The sequence below is a fragment of the Asterias amurensis genome, chromosome 8 (assembly GCF_032118995.1).
Source record: "Asterias amurensis chromosome 8, ASM3211899v1".
Classification (NCBI taxonomy): Eukaryota; Metazoa; Echinodermata; class Asteroidea; order Forcipulatida; family Asteriidae; genus Asterias; species Asterias amurensis.
Genome location: NC_092655.1, coordinates 9,041,069 through 9,058,718, shown reverse-complemented (window position 1 = coordinate 9,058,718; position 17,650 = coordinate 9,041,069). Strand labels below are relative to the sequence as shown.

The following is a 17,650-nucleotide window of genomic DNA, read 5'->3' as shown; positions in this document are numbered from 1 at the left end:
CAGTAAGCATACAAGCCTTTCCATGGGACCGAGGCTGCACTAGTCCGTGTGAGCAACGATATTCTCTCTTCTATGGACAATGGTAACCTTACAGCACTAGTCCTGCTAGACTTGAGTGCTGCTTTTGACACTGTTGATCATAACATCCTTCTCTCTCGGCTCCAGAATCACCTTGGCATAGAGGACACAGCCCTAGCATGGTGCAAATCGTATCTCCACAATAGAACTCAGCATGTATGTATTGGCACTGCGATATCCGACCCTGTTGTTTTGAACTACTCTGTGCCACAGGGGTCGGTACTCGGCCCGCAGTGGTTTACGCTGTACACTTTACCGGTTCGTGACATCATCCTCAAATTTAATCTGAACTACCATGTGTACGCAGACGACACTCAGCTATACATCACGTTTAAATCTTCTCAAGAAAACGCCAATGCATCTATTGCAAGACTTGAGAAATGCATCCAAGAGATTCGAAGTTGGACACAACAAAACTTCCTGAAGTTTAATGATGATAAGACAGAGTTCCTTTTATTTGGGTCACGTCAACAGTTAACTAAGGTTTCAGTGCCATACATCTCCATCGGTGATGCTCGGATAGCTCCCTCGCTGAAAGCTCGGAACTTGGGGGTTATTTTTGATTCATCGATGACACTTCAGCCACACATCAACAATATTGTTCGTTTATCATCATATCACATCAGGAGTATAGGTAAGATTCGCAAGTACTTGGACAAAAGTGCCACTGAAAAGGTCATTCACACATTTGTTACTTCTCGTCTTGACAACGGCAATGCTCTTCTATACAGTCTTCCAAACAACCAGATTTCCCAACTTCAACGGCTCAAAAATACTGCTGCCCGCATTGTGACACTGTCTAGAAAATCCTGTTCTATCACCCCCATTCTGAAACAACTACACTGGCTCCCTATCTCTCAACGAATCATCTTCAAGCTGATGCTCATTGTCCACAAAGCTCTAAATGGCAAGGCTCCCCACTCTATTTCTGAACTGCTTCAAGTTTACACTCCATCAAGGAATCTTCGATCAAGTTCCATGCTTCTCCTCATTGAACCCAAGTCTCGACACTCATGGGGTGACAGGTCTTTTTCTAATTCAGCCGCGCCACGCATCTGGAACTCTCTACCACTTCGATCTTGTAAACAAAATTCAAGTCTCTTCTCAAAACTTATCTTATGTCACAGGTTTTCAATGACTAATTTTGTTGTGTCTGTTTTTCTTTGTGTTGTGTTTTTGTTTTGTTTTGTTTTGGTTTTACTGCGCCTTGAACACCCAGCAGGGTGGATATGTGCGCATTACAAGTCTTATTATTAACTTGGGTACCCTATACTCACGTTTTTGTGCATTGTATTTTGAAGGTGTAAGGCAGAATGTTACTCTGATGGCTTTATGGAAGAGCAGAGCTGTGCCGTACAAGACCTCTAATATGATTGCACATGGGAGAGATACATGGAGTACACTCTACCTAAATGAGAGACAACCCAAAGACACGTCTAGTGCCACAGATTCTTCGCAAGTATCGCTTGAGGTATCACATTTCAATTTTCAAGTTTGTTTGTAGTGTTAATACCCCAAGAGAAACTACTTATGCACTTACAGGTAACCACTAAATTTTAGTCCGCTATGAGTTATATAGCAATTATATATACCCCCACCCCCCCCCCCTTGTTCCTTTTCACATATAAATGAGGGTACAGTGGCAAAATCCCAAAGAAAACTTTTACTAAAGCTTTTAAAATAGTAAGTTTGACAAGACTAGATATTTGCTAGATTTAATTTGGCCGCGATCGGGATCTGAATTGCTATCGTTCATTTTGGAATACACGTATACAATCATTGCATGCATTGAATTGAAAACACGATGCACAAACCACATGGTGCCGAGTATCCACACACGGTCGCCCTCTGGTCCATGCAGCATGCAGAGCACATACACAACACACAAAGTCGTCCAAAGACCATTCTGACCACTTCCGCACGCTGTGATTGGCCGCGGTTGATGGCTGTTGATAATTCCATATTCATGGTCTTCTTGAGTTTGTCAACAAGTTCTTCTCCTGCAGCGATGGTGGAGCAAACAGGTCGACTTCCTATAGTTTGATGTAATGGTTATATACATTGGTATAAAATGTTTGTTGAGACCAGGTATGTATGAGCTTCTGCAGCCACGCGGAATGGTTTTCCTTGAGGTGCATCGAAATGTACAAAGTTTTCATATCCGGATGGGGTAGCATCGATGCTAGTAATTGTAGAGTCAATGTCTGCTGTGAACTTCTCCCAATTTGCTTTCCGAAAGTTGAAGCGGAGATGGAAACTCTGTGGTCTGAAAGCAGCGTTAATCTCAAGGGAGATCGGTCGGTGTTGAGTGTGAGGGTCAAGAACTTTCTTGGTGGTTTCTTGGTGGTCAAGGCTGCAATGTTTTGGCTGACAAAACCAAGGTCTGGGTTGTAGGCGCTTCCATCGACCACTATTGAAAGAGCTCGGGAGCTGTTGGTCATGTATCAGACTCGGTTGGTTGTTGTCAGCCCAGGCCTCCACCATATCCAGGCCTTCACCATATCCAGGCCTCCACCATATCACCATCCTCATCATTCTCGCTTTATCCCCAGTTAGTACTGTGGCTGTTGAAATCGCCTATTTAATTACCACCCAGGCATCGTTGTGGGTGTGGTTGTGTGGGCATTCAGTTGGTGGTTTGTTTCCAGACGTGATGGTTTCGTCCTGTAAAGTGACATGAAGGAGTTCAATGTTGTCTGTGCAACTAGATGATGTCGAGTTGATGGAGATGTCACTTCGGACAAAGATAGCACTTACGTACTGCCTGTGTGAAGACTCAATGGCCATCTTTATGTCAGAGATCAGTGGTCTGTGTCCGGGCCATGGTGGGTTTCTTTGAGGCACAAGACGTGGCAGTTTTGATCGTGGCATATTTTCTCAATAATGACTTTCTTTACAGAAGATAAGCCTTCAATGTTGATCGAAATGACTTTCCAGAGCTGGAAACATCTTGCCAAACGGTTTGAGCGCTAGTCGGGGTACCGCGAAGACAGGTAAGGTGGTAGCAGAATCAGCTTTCTAAGCTATCTCGGATGGGATGAGATACCCAGGGATCACGACGTAGACGTGATGTACATGTACAGTACAAATATACAAATATAGTGATGTTCAGTACAAATATGTTTTGCTTCACCATGGATGTTGATACTGGATCCAACTCACAGGAATATTAAGGATATTTCGTAACAATTCTTTGAATCTCAGCAACAGTGACAGGCTCAAACACAGATAGTTAACACTCTGGGTGAAGATGTGGCAATGTCTGCAGACTGATGAAAATGATAAGCGGATGTCTAAAATCTTGGCGACAAGGAATTTCTGGAATTCATTTACCAAGTCCTGATCATTGTAAGGGATTGAAGGAGAGGGACAGGGGTCTTGGGTTTGAGCAACAACAGACCAGTTAACTTGAGCTTTGAGCCTTAAAAAAAAAAAAAAAAATCATGAAAAAATCATTTGAAAAAATTTGTGTCTGTTCAGATCTCACACATTTGTGCCACCATCCTCTATTTAAAGTGTTGCATTACCATCTGTTACGTACGACCAACTCACAAGGTTAAACCCCATAAGTTGGTACGCATGGCAGACTAATAAAACAATGGAATTACCAAAACAATTAAAGAAAGGGAAAATCAGCAACTGACAAAGGCAACAGTTGAAACATTCTGTGTACAGTAACAATTAATTGAGTAATTTATTTACAAAATCAAAGCTTACAAAGGGTGATGACAAAATGAAGTTGGATAAAGCATAAATCAAGGCACAATTCGTAAATGAACTGAATCAGGATAATAAAGTAAGATTCGGCCGAATATCAATGAAATCAGACTATTTAAAGAGGGACCTTGTCGAAATTCCCCTGGCGTTCTTTCTGCAGTTTGTCTGCAGGATGTTGCAGACTTTTTAATCCCCTTCTAACAAAAGGCCCCCTAGTAACGATCTGGAGTTTTGCTGGAGAGCTTCACCATATGAATCAACATGAGTCTTTTGTTATTCAACTGTGCCTCTGCGGACTGGCCGCACAGAGTCTGCGGTCGGAACGGTATATTTAAATGACGTAAACAATGGTCTTGGTTGAAACTACTTTCTTGTAGATAACCATACTTGCTATGTAGGCCCACCCTGCAACCATGTGGCCGACTTGACGATGACATGCAAAAGTGTCAGAACATTTTGTTGAGCCCTGTTTCTACCTCCAGTTGAAAACCATGTGTTTATGCTGCTGTTGTTGCTGCTGTTTTTGAACTGTCGTTGATATTGGTGTAATTATTGTGTTAGTTTTTGTCGCGGGAATATGGCTTTAGGCTACCAGTACTGTCAATTTTAAATTTTCTTACGGGATCAAAAAGCCCCCGACGAGAAACATTTGTTTTTTGCTTCTTTATAAGTTGAAGGGTCTATGTAACTTTTGTAGGACAAACACAATGTCCACAGATTTACACTAAACTTGTGCTGAGGTGCTGTAGTTTGGGGGAAATGAGTAAAACAACGTCATGAAGATAATTTTCGTCTCATGAGGCTAAAATTATTTTAATCATTTACAAACGTATTTTCATGACATTGTTTTACTCATTTCTCAAAAACTACAGCACCTCAGTAATTGATTTGAAGGGAAGCTTTCCACTATCATTATCTTCAAACCCTGTAAGTTTAATATAATTAATCTATGGACATTTTGAAAAAGTACCCAAATCCTTTAAACAATGTTGCATTTTAGATTCTGCCTTCTGATCTTGAAACAGCGAGCATTATCTATACTATTAAAAGCGTAACCCGCGCCATCTTGGATTGAAAATTAGAAGGTCCAGTGGCATGGCATCCTTGTGGAATCCAACACGGTTGTGTCGTTACAGACGTCGGGTTGCAAGTCTACAAAACCCTGAACCGAACTCCCTCTTACGAGTTGTCTGATTGGCTGGAGTCACGAGCGATATCTCCTAACATGTGTGGTTGTCTGGTTTTGATATGGGCCACCTGTTGGTCGAAGGGGGAAGCCGTTGGCTGCACACAGAGTCACCTCTGTGGTTGTCTGGTTTTGATATGGGCCACCTGTTGGTCTAAGGGGGGAGCTGTAGGCTACACACAGAGCTACCTCTTGAGGTTTGAAGTGGGTGGCAACCTCGGACTCCCATTAACATTCCAGAGTGACTCATTGATGTTTCGCAGAGGGGTAAATGGCATTGTGTATATACCATTTTGTACAGGGGGGTTTAATTTTGCGTGTTAAATTAAAAACGTTAGGCTTTGGTACATGCATCCGTTACATATTATGTGTTTACTATAATTAAGTCACTCATGTAGGCCTACCCAACTTTCCAGCATTTTTTAAACGCATCAAACAGCAACCCATTGTTGTGAAACTTTATTTGTTCCATTCAACTCTGCACCTTAGTCGTACAGTCCATATGTCATCCCCCACACACAGAACGTATACACGCAAAAGTTGAAACATTTAAAAAAAAAAAGTAAATACATTACTGATTCTTTTCATATACATTGTACAGGTTTTGCCATGAACTCACCGTTTAAGAATAGTATGCTTTCATAGTTACAAACTTTGTGAAACATCAACGGCTGTTTTGAAGCTGTAAACGACCATTCCATTCAAAGTTCTGAAGCAACAAAATTGTTAGAACGCAGTTTGGTCCGGACTCAGGATGTAGATTTTGCCAAATCCGTTTTGTACGTATTAAGCAATCGGTCGTCAGGTTTTGCTATCAAAAGAGCCCTCATGTGCAGCTGAATCGGGTACTTTTTACAAATTTCTCCATACAAAATTAACCAAACTGGCCTACAAACCCTTAAAACAACAAGGCAAATGTTTTCTGAAAGTGAATTAAGTGAGAGGATGTAGGGGTAGTTATTAAAGACCAACAAAATTACCGTTTCTATTATTTTAGTTTATATAGGGTTCCACAGATAATTATGATAACATATAAAATTGTTTTATCAGGGGACTTCGTCACGCGGGGCGCGCGCCCCGGCGGATGTAGACCAGAAAGTTTACATGAGAATTAATTGATATGAGAATAAACTAAAAATTAGCTCTGTTACTCCCAAAAGCGGTGGTAAAAACAGTAGATAAGATGTTGCACAGCATGTTCCGAAAACTCGCTTTATTTGGTGCTCAGACAACTTTGTATTGCGTCGTTGGACGTACGCTCAATAAATCACGATGAATGGGGCCTTAGATTCTAAAATCGTGTACACGTCATTGGAAACAAAGCAAACATCATTCAACAGTTATAGCAACCAATTATTAAATATATTTATCTTCAATACAATTTTGCAGAAATTGACTTTGTCGTTAAAGTCCATACCAACTGGAGCGTTTTTATTATCTGCTGTATACCAGAACTTCTTCGAAGCTTCCTTTTCAGTCAGATAAACTCCGCGGCTATTAGTGGCTGTGATTATGAGTTTGTTTTAAAAGAGGGTACCACTTTCATACAAGCCTTTTTAGTTGGATTTCTCCTCTGCTATTAGCAGCGGTGATAATTGATGAGGGGGAGACCAGACTTGGACCACTCAAATCCGTGGCTATCGGTGACTATGGATTTGTTGCTAAGTGAACCAAATACCACTGCTGATTCCAAATTCAGCACGTTATACATTGTCCGATTGGCCCATCTCCAAATTAACCAAACTGGACGTACAGACCCTCAAAATAACATGACAAATGTTTCACAAAGTTCGTAACTATAATGAAAGCAGTTTGGGCGGGACTCAGGATGTACATTTTGCCAATCGAACTGAATTATTGTTACCTGTAAGAATACCTCCCTTGCCCCCACATGACTTTACAACATTTGTATACTAGAATCCTCCTCATCTAGCGGGGTGCCGCGCGAAGCGCGGCATCCCGCTAGTTAATTTATTATTTGAAGTTGCTCCCATCCGCCAAAAAGTTGCGTCAAAAATACTATATTTTGGGGGTTTGTTTAATTTGTTCGTTCAGTGTCGTTTTATTTTACTAATGTCGTATTACGTTAGAACTTGTCGTACAGTTTTAATGCTGTTCAGCATTGGGTTCTTATTAGTGTACTAAAACGACTACGGAAGCACACGAAACAAGTTCAACAGGTAGATTTAGTGTTCGGCTACTTTATTGGCGACTCACTCTCACAAAATAATACAGCACCTCAAAGCAGTGGCAACTGGAACTTGTACCAAAAGCTGTAACTCACCTCAAACAGACCGGCAAAAGACCCAAAACGGACCCCTGAATGAATAGATTTAAAGTATAAAACAAGGGTTTAAAATACACACATAATATAAAAGAACTAGTACATAATACATCACACTGCATCCAGTAGGGTCATAGTTCAGACATAAGATACATAGTAGTGTTTTTACTACTAAGGAATTTGTCCTTGTCTTTCCAGTGGTCCATTGACTGGGACTGGCAGATATAAACACACACAGCCTTGGGGCCTGTGTAGCCATGGTAACAATTTTGGAACTGAGATGCACAGTGTAGTGTGTTGACACTTTTGGGAGTACATGTACAGCTAGTGTAATAAGTAAGCACTGTTCAATTCAATTCAATAAACGTTTATTCCATACTCTTGTTGAAAAAAAAAACAGTTGAGAGAATTAAACAGTAAATTTAACAAATCTAAAGTGTATTAAATTATACAGAAAAACAATATAATCTAAAAGCAAATAATAAATTAATAACTAGGAATTAACTATGTACAAGACAGGAGCGAGAGCATGAGGCTGTTAGATAAGCCGTGGCTTGTAGACAACAGCCTTTATACAGACAAGAAAACACACAGACAAACAAACAAACAAATAAACATCGAAGAAGAAACAAGGGCAAGACAATTACACAATGACAATACAAAATGCTGACGACAAAAACACAAAGAATGTTAAACCAGGCTAACTGAAGACGACAAAAGAAAATAAATAAGTGGAGAGAAAAGCTATGTTACATAGTGGGAGAGGAGGACTCTTTTGTAAGAGATCTTAAATCGACCCACGGACGGCATTGTTCTTAAATTGCTAGAGGTAGCATTCCAAAGATGTGGACCAGTGAATCGAAGGGTGTTGCTAGAGTACAGGGTGCGGGTGAAAGGAAGAAACAGGTTATTACGGGATCTGGTCATGGACTTCATGAACCGACGTGAAGAAAGTGGAAAATGTTCGAGGAAGGAGATTATTAGTATATTTGAACATAAAAATGCCAGTTTGAAGTTTATTGATGTCAGTAAGAGTAAGGGTGCATAGACGCGCAAAAAGGGGTGCAGAGTGGTCCCGGAAATGAGAAAAAGTGCATATTCTAATGGCCCTTTTTTGGATAACAAACAAGGCGTTCAATTTACTATTGCTGGTATGCGCCCAGACAATGTTACAATAATTCAAATACGGTAGAATAAGAGAGTTGTACAGTAAGTGCATAGAGGTAGCTGGAAGAAAGAAGCGGAGTTTAGATAGAACGCCTGTGTTTCGGGAAACGGTTTTAGAAATAGAAGAATGTGTTCTGTCCAGGAAAGGCTTTGATCAATGGTATCGCCCAGAAACTTTGCAGAAAATACCCTGTTGATGGGAATATTGTCAATAACCAGTTGAGGCAAGAAAATCTCTAGTGGACGAGCTGACTTGGTAAAGAGAATAAAGTTAGTTTTGTTGTGATTTAAAGAAAGTTTGTTTGCTTTAAACCACAAAGAAATAGAGCAGAGTTCAGAGTTGAGAGTGTCTATCAAGGAAGTAACGTCCTGGCTAGAGTAAAAGATGGTTGTATCGTCGGCGAAAAGAGTGAAGTTCAGAAGCAAAGAAGAGTTGTCAAGATCATTGATGTAAATCAGAAAAAGCAGTGGCCCAAGTATAGAACCTTGAGGCACCCCATGCCGGATGTTCTGACAATTAATGTAGAGTCACAGCTCATTACTGTAGTGTACTGGTACCTGTTAGAAAGGTAATCAGCAAACCATTGAAGCGGAGCACCCCTGATACCGTAGTGGTTTAGTTTGGAAAGAAGAATAGAGTGATCGAGTGTGTCGAAAGCTTTAGAAAGATCAATGAAAACACCAACAACAGCAGAGAATTTTTTGCTGAACGCATTGGTAATTTTGTCGACAAGTTCAATGAGGGCCATGTCGGTAGAGTGTTTTGATCTAAAGCCATATTGCTGATCGAAAAGAATACGATGGTGGGAAAGGAACTGAGAAAGGTGATTGTAGACAAGCCGCTCTAAGATTTTAGAAAGACAAGGAAGAATGGAAATAGGCCTGTAGTTGCTGAATTCCTGCTTTTGCCGTTTTTAAAAATAGGAATGATCTTAGCGACTTTAAGGTTGAGAGGAACAGAAGCAGTTAGAAAAGACAGATTAATGATGTAGGTAAGAGGTTCAGCAATGAAAGGAAGAACAGATTTAACTACGGTTGAGCAAATTCCATCAAAACCACAACTATTGCCGCTTTTTAGCTCGCTGCCAACCTTAATAATTTCCTCTTTGTTCGTAGGGATTAGAAAGAAAGAGGAGGCATTAGGATTGTGCAAGGATTGAGTGTAGTGAGTATTAGTAGGGGAGATATTGTTAGCCAAGGAAGAGCCAATGTTAGTAAAGAAGTTGTTGAAAGTGTCTGCAATTTCATGCGGACTGGACACAGGATTATCACCATCCATAAACTCGCTAGGAAGGCTGGTTTTCTTCTGTTTGCCAAAGATGCCATTGATCTCTCGCCATATACCTTTGAGATCATTTTTGGTATGGTCGAGCTTGTCGGCGTAGTATCTTTTTTTGGCGAGGTGTATGGTGGCAGTAAGCTTGTTGCAATAGATTTTATAACGCTGCTCATTAGCTATAGTTGGATTTTGAAGAAATCGTTTATGCAGCCTATTTTTGAAGTGACAAGAGCTCACAATAGACTGAGTAATCCATGGCTTGGTTATCTTTTTAGTCCTTTATCGTTTTGAGAGTGAGAGGAAAATGAGAGTTATAGTGAGAGGAGGATATAGAAAGGAAAGTATCATAAGCAGAGTCCGAGTCCTGAGCTTGATAAACATGACTCCAATTGATGTTACTGAGACATTGTTTGAAGGAACTGATGGAAGTCCTATTAATATCCCTTGACAAGAATGTTTTTTTAAATGAGTCAGAGCTCTCAAGACAGGAGGTAGTGATTTGAAAGAGGGGATAATGATCCGACATGTCAGTACAAAATCCCAGCTGTAGTGTCAAGAACAGAATTGGTTAGAATGTTGTCAATTAGTGTGGCAGTGTGATGAGTGATGCGCCTAAGGCAGCATTCAAAAAATCGTCCGTGGGCGGGTGATTAGCAAAATCGAGTAGATTAAGATTGAAATCACCCATTATTTAACACAGCTTTCCCTCTTCCCTCTTTTGTTATCTTATCCAAGGTAGTTTCAAAAACCTTGTTAAAGTTGTTGTACGAAGTACCAGGAGCCCTGTAGACATTTCCCACAATTAGATTACTAGCTTTGTCACGCTGAATTTCAATAAAAATGGACTCTAAGTCATCCTGTGAAGGCATGAGGTCTTCACGAGTCCGAGTTTTTTTATTTCATCGAGTTCTTGACGAATAAAGCTATCCGCCGGGTCTTTGGGAACGGGAAGAATGAACTAGATGGAAATTTTCCATGTGGACAAAGGGCAGAGGGGTTGCCAGGTTTCGGTGAACCCATAGATGAAGAAGGAATGGTTTAGACAAGATAAGTAATCTTGGATGTCCAAGAAATGTCTACAGAGACTCCTGGAGTTAATGTAAAAGATGGAAACAGTCATATGACAAGAGACCAAAAAAACACAAAAACAAAACAAAAAGTCAATAAGGCAACTGCTGGAGATAACAAAAGAAAAAAAGAAAAGGTGAACACTACTAATAAAGCCTGGGTGAATGAAACAGGGGAGACTGGGGACCTTATTCTGAAAGTTAATGGTGAAATACTGCTGAGATGACATGACATAACAAAAATGAGAAATGGCAATTTTAGCAAATAAAACAAGAAAAAAAACCCACTAAAATGCAAAGTAACTCAATGAACTACAAGAAGCAAAAACAATGCATCGTAACATAGCAAGGCAAAAAGAAAAAAGAAAAAAATACAATATAGCTAAACGAAAATCAAGCATAGAAAAGGAAATGGCTTGCAAAAAGGCAATTGTTTTTAGCAAAACAAAAACAAAAAATGGAAGGTAACATGTACGATAAGCAAAACAATCCAATATAACATAGCAAGGCAACAACAAATAAAACTAGCCAAACGAAAATCCAGCATTAAATAGGGAATGGCTGGAAAGAAGGCGTTAATCATTAATCAAAATAAAAGCAGCAAAAAAAGGTAAAATGTTGTAGAAAGTAAAACAAAGCAAGTAAAACAACAAAGCAAAAGCGAGTTATACAATGAAGTAAATCATAATCGGTAAACAACCCATCACCAAAGGTAAAGTTCAGCAAAATCAATAGTCTTTTGCAAGATGAAGGTGAAAGATGATGGCAGTGACAGCAATGAAGAAACAAATGAGGCAGATGACAGACGATTGGGCAGGTGATGTTAGGCCTGGTGAAAATCAGCAACAGTCCCATTGGAACCTCGCCACTTACCAGCCATGAACCGATATCGTTTACCTTCCTTGTAGGCCTTGCTGACTTGTGATGCCCAGCGCCGCTTCTCTTGCAGGTCCTGGTGTGTTAGATCTTCAACACAAAAGTAGGAAACATCAGCGAGGTCCTGTCGTTGGTGTCGGAGTACCTTGACCTTGTCTTGATATGAGTTGAATTTTACGAGAAGATGTTGTGAACGGCCGGGGGTCTTGGGACCATCACGATGGGCACGCTCTAATTTGCCTTCGTGCATGTCAAATTTCTCCTCCAGCATCGTGTTGACGAGTGCCAAACAATCCTCATTGCTTTCCTGAGGGTGGCCTATTATCCTCACATTGTTTCGCCGACTGAATCGTTCAAGTTTGTTTAACTTCTCGGAATGATCAGCTAGTTGTTTTTGAGTTGTCTCAAGCAGGGGAGCCAGCTTTTCCAACTCTTTGACTCATTTTTCTAGATCTGTAATTCTTTGAGATTCGAAATCCAGGGCAGCATTGAAAGATTCTTCAAGTTTTATGATCCGCCTATTGTGTTCTTCCTGACCACGTCGAATCTCGGTCAGAGCATTCTTTACAAACTGCTCAAAACCAGTGGCAATTGACAGCGGTCCGTCTGCGCTTGGCTCCGGTGAAAGCAGATGGCTGTGCACGGTCTGTTGAGGTGGCAGCATAGGTGGTGTCGAGTTCACAGACACCACAGACTAAGAGAAACAAGTCTCTTGAATTTAACTCTGTAAACGATTTAGAAAACACTCTGGGTTACCAAAAAATGCATACAAAACAAGAATAATCAAATGCATTAAACAGAACAAGTCACAAGCTAACCTGAACACTCTCAGCACTTACTTTAAACTCCTCCTACATCACAGAAACTCTTATTGACACCATGCCCGGACTGATGTGCTACCACCAGCTAAAGTTTATAATAAACAAGGAACATCTTATTAGTTAAAAACAACACTGACACATCTAATTCAACTGACTTTGTAACAAACTAATATTTGGCATTTCAACTGAAATGAAACTCAAAACATCAACTTATTCCGGCCGCAAAAACATAATTCATTTTCAGGATTTAACTAACAAGAAAGTTTCTTTTGAAACAAACTCAAAAAGATAAGTGCTCCAACTGTAAAACAAATACCATGAAATATTTCACTTGTAGAATGATGTTAAACCTTCAACTTTGTGATTTAGTTAAACTTAACAGATTAAAGGTAGTGGACACTATTGGTAATTGTCAAAGACTAGCCTCCACACTTGGTGTATCTTAACATTATGCATCAAGTAACAAACCTGTGAAAATTTGAGCTCAATCGGTCATCGAACTTGCCAGATAATGATGAACGAAAAAAGCACCCTAGTGACATGAAGTTGTGTGTGTTTAGATGGTTGATTTCGAGACCTCAAGTTCTAAATCTGAGGTCTCGAAATCAAATTCGTGGAAAATTACTTTTTTCTCGAAAACTCTGTCACTTCAGAGGGAGCCGTTTCTCACAATGATTTATACTACCAACCTCTCCCCATTACTCATTACCAAGTAAGTTTTTATGCTAATAGTTGTTTTGTGAAATTACCAATAGTGTCCACTGCCTTTAAAACAAGAAATTGTCTCAACTACAATTTTACATAAACTCAAATTAAGATCAAAACTCAACCTGAGATGTGGCTGTGACGAAGACTGTCTCTATAAAGCTTTTGGTAATTGATGCAAAAGACTCATCAATTCAGAGTGACTTTTTGGCCCTCTGTGCGACACGTTATATACCCTAAAAATCTGCTGGTCAGCGACGCCAGACCAATCTCTGATTGGTCTATGCTGAAGTCAAATGCTACCGTTGGTCAATTCACATAGTATTTTCCAGAAGATCACCCATTCTGGGGTTGTGCAATTCGAGATTTTACCAACTGGGAGAAACTTTCTAGACCCCCATTTTAACCTTTAAAGCTGATTGCTTCATTATACAATTTGTTGCACGCTGTGACGGGGTCCATGGCGTTTTGTACAGCCGAGGGGGAAAATGCCACCCGAGGTGAAGCCGAGGGGTGCTATTTCCCCTCGAGGGTATACAAAACCCATGGATCCCAGTCACAGCGTGCAACAATTGTTTTGTTATACCTTTGTTTAATTGTTATTCCTCTTCTCGAAGTTCTGTTGTCATCTTCAAACATTATTACGACGGACTATTTAAAAAGAAATACCAGTTTTTGTGCTCAATCGACCCAGGAGTGCTCGGGAACGGGGACCAGCGCTCACCACCGGTAGGTAGCCTTCGGTAGTCGGCAGAACATCACAGTCCAAGACCGTCAATAGCGCTGTCAGACACATCACATCCCCGAGGTTTGCACCGGTCAGCATCCCGTCCCGTCGAGCTTCCCAGAATGGAAAGAGGGTGCGGCTATATGGCATGCATTACCTTTTATACTGCATAATTTCTCAAGCATGACCACGTCTTGAAAGGAAATAAGTGCGCCATTATCAAAGCACACAAGTGGGGAAAGTAAAGAAAGGAAGATACGGCTGAGCAAACACACGCGCTGGCTACAGGTTTAAAGTTACAAACTGTGACCATGTAACACATCAAATACAGTGGATCCTGTAAGAAACTTTGTTGATGATGTCTTCAGGTTTTGAATGGATTGTAATTTAGATGATCTCTTTGGGTTTTGTGGGATTGTAAATACAATTCACCACCTGTATATGGAGAGAAATCTTTACAGTACTAAACACACAAAACATGCAAGGCATTGAAGCAAGTGATAGGTTTAAACTATGGTTAGACAATGATTTATGATTTATTACCTGCTGTTTTGCTGGCACTTACATGTAGGTGTGATTTCGTCAGAACTTTCATTTGTTATTTCAATCATTTGTTGCTTTTCAGAGAGTCAGAAATCTAGACAAAGAAGCATTAGATGCAAGCCCAGAGCGGCTGCGTGATGTATCTGTAGAGTCAGTCAGCAAGAGATTCCCTTTTGAAGAGACCCCAACTACTCTCACCATATCAGGTTTGTATTTTATATACTAATGAGAGTGTCAGACTAAAAACAGATTTTTAAAATGTTCTTGTATGGCCTATAATGTGTGTCTGAAAAGAAAAAAACATACACTTTTGAAATGGCTGCCGAATAAAAAATATATGATTCAACTTTCATATAACACCAAAAAATCAAACAAATAATACATGCGTGGGGGGGGGGCTGCTCACTTTTGTAAATGTTATGAAAATTAGCAAAATTAATACAGTCAACTACTTATTCTTCAGGTCAACGGATAACCCGAAGAATAAGTAGCCAATGTGTTGTCCCGATTGATATGAAAACTTTAAAAGAGTATCGGAATAAAGAGAACGGACTGTGGAGACAAATGTTAACTCCTGCTTCTCATTCACTGTATATATCCTGTGTATACAATTCACATGTGCTTTTACCCATGATGCACCTGAGGGGTGCGGGTGTACAAATTATAATGCACGTAGGCCATTACATCCCTCCTTAAGTTGGATTAAAAAACATGTTAATCCAGGCCTGGAATTTCGTCATTTTTAGGGCAAGGCCACTTTGGCCTTCGATAGGTGCAAATTTTGAAGGGCACCAAGGCCAAATGAAAGGGCACCAAGGCCAAAAATATTTTTTTTTCAAGGGCACGGAGGCCAAAGATTTTTTAAATGAGCGATATATGCAAAACAAAAAAATTGAAGCAAAGCTCAAAGTTAAATGTGTCCGTGTGTTAAAACCTATCCTAAACAATGAAATGTGTATTTAAAAAAAAAAAGCACTTTTAATTTTATATAATGAAAAAAATAATTTAAAAAAAATCCTGGACGATCTTCAAATTGCGCAAATAATTTCTCTGCACTATCTTCAAATTGCGCAAAATATTTGTATACGATCGGCAGATTGTGCACACCATTCCTGCACTATCGGCAAACTGCGCAAACTATTTCCTGATGCAATTGCACAAATTATTCCTGTACGACGATCGGTGTGTGCACAAACAACAAAACCACTGCTAAAAAGTACTCTTTGTGCACGATCGCCCGATAGATTTGCGTCCAACTATTTTTCTTATCCTGCTTTCCGCTTGGTCTTGCCAGTCCTCTGAATGCAAGGTTTGTTAGACTTAGCTCCAAGTATGCGATCTTGCGGTTTAGTCGTCCTGATAGCAGATACATTATTGCCTGAAACAGCGCCCTCTTTGAATAACCACAGTCTCAGACTTGAAAAAGGCTAAAATGTTCATCGGCTAAAAATATAGTCAGGTTGCCTTGCCACACAGAGAAAAAATGCATGCAAAATTCTGTTACAAAAAAGCAGACTTCAGGGTACCAGCCGCCGTGCATGTTTTTATGTGGTGAAAAGATCGTGGCCGCGTGGTAACGTTTGGTTGTGTTGTGTTCGCTTCGTTCGGTGGCTGCACTGGATGCTTCGGTGTGGATTAATTCGCGGCACGATCAGGCTGAAGTGGACCTTGGATTTTAAGGTGAAAAGGGCACTACGGCCATTGGGGAAAAGGGCACGGCAAACTTGGCCGTGATGTTTGGTTATTTTCAAGGGGCATCACGGCCACTTGAAGGGCAACGACGGCAATGGCCGTCGTGGCCGCCGTGAAATTCCAGCCCTGAATCAAAAGGCACTTAACAATAAACAACAAAGGATTTGCGCAAACAAGTAAGGTTGAAAGTTGAATTAAAAGTTTCAGTTCTTCCAGTTTTTTGTGGTTGTCAAGGTGTATACATTTAACTGTAGATAAGTTTATTAGACCACATAGTCCTCCAGATATTTGGGGGTTTTGCGAGTCGGTCGAGTGTGCGATTGTTGAGTAGTAGTTTGTGCTGGAAGGAGGTGTTTCTGCTGTGGTTTGGGTGTTAGGTGGAGTATAATCCTTTTCCTCTTCAATCTCAATGTAATCGCGTTGGTAGCTGTTGTTGGAGTCCGAGGGGATCCCTTAAAACTTGAGGAGTTCCGATTGATGTTGTGGCCATTTGCAGAGGCGGTGATCATGCTGCATTTCCTGGCGGTGACACTGTATGGCTGGGGGTCAAATGGTGTGGAGAGTTTGGACGATTTAGTGTCATGTTTCACAAGAACAGTGTCACCGCTTGCGGTATTCAAACGGATGTTGGCGTTGCGTTTCTGCTTGGATTTTGCCTGCTCGTCATTCGCGCAAGCTTGGAGATCTAATGTAGATGGATTGTTTAGGTCGATCTGTGGGAGTCGTGTGCGTGGCTCGCGTCCGAACATTAGTTGGTATGGCGTGACCCCAGTGGATGGGTGTGGTGTGGCTGGATACTGCCGAAGGTACTTGTGAAGCTCCTGCCTCCAAGATTTGTGTTCAAGATGAGCAGTACGAACAAGCTTCATCAGCGGTTTGTTGAATGCCTCAGCCTGTGCGTTGGCCCTTGGCCAGTGAGGTGTGATGCGGCGATGTTTGAAACCGCTGTGTTCTGCGAATTTCGTGATGGCGTGCGAGTTGAATGGGCTACCATTGTCGGTTTTGATTACTCTGCAGCAGCCGAATGTTGACAGTACTTTGTCCAAGACAGGGATAACTGTGTTTGCGGATACGGACTTCACAATTTCAACATTTGGGTATCTAGAGTACTCGTCCATGATGACCATATAAGGTATTTCCCTGTTGGTAGTGGTCCACAGAAATCCATGCTCAGATTTTGCCATGCTCCTGGCGGCAAATCTGACATGCGAAGTGGCTCGAAGGGCCCTGGCTTACTGTAGGCGGATTGACATGCAAGGCATTTGTGTATTGTTTGTTTGACTCTCTCATTTATTCCTGGGAACCAGACCTTTAATCGTACCATAGCTTTCGTTCGTGCCATTCCTTGTGCGAGAGAGACTGCCATGTCACGTAGTGATTGCGGAATCACAATCTTGTTGTTGCGTAGCAGAATGTTATTTATGGTGCATGTCAGTTCATCCTTGCTGTTGTGGTATTGACGGAGTTCGTTTCTGTTGACAGCGGGGTCAGTGATTTTTTCGATCTCA

At 40.9% G+C, this 17,650-nt stretch overlaps 1 protein-coding gene across 1 annotated transcript in view; it reads left to right on the top strand.

Moving 5' to 3' along the window:
* The window catches only part of LOC139940815 (meiotic recombination protein REC8 homolog), a 418,728-nt gene that overhangs the window by 281,583 nt on the left and 119,495 nt on the right, over positions 1 to 17,650 (top strand). Inside the window, exons 12-13 of the mRNA XM_071937199.1 lie at positions 1,380 to 1,549; positions 14,533 to 14,656. Of these exons, the coding sequence (XP_071793300.1) occupies positions 1,380 to 1,549; positions 14,533 to 14,656 (294 nt within the window). The remainder of the gene's footprint in view (positions 1 to 1,379; positions 1,550 to 14,532; positions 14,657 to 17,650) is intronic.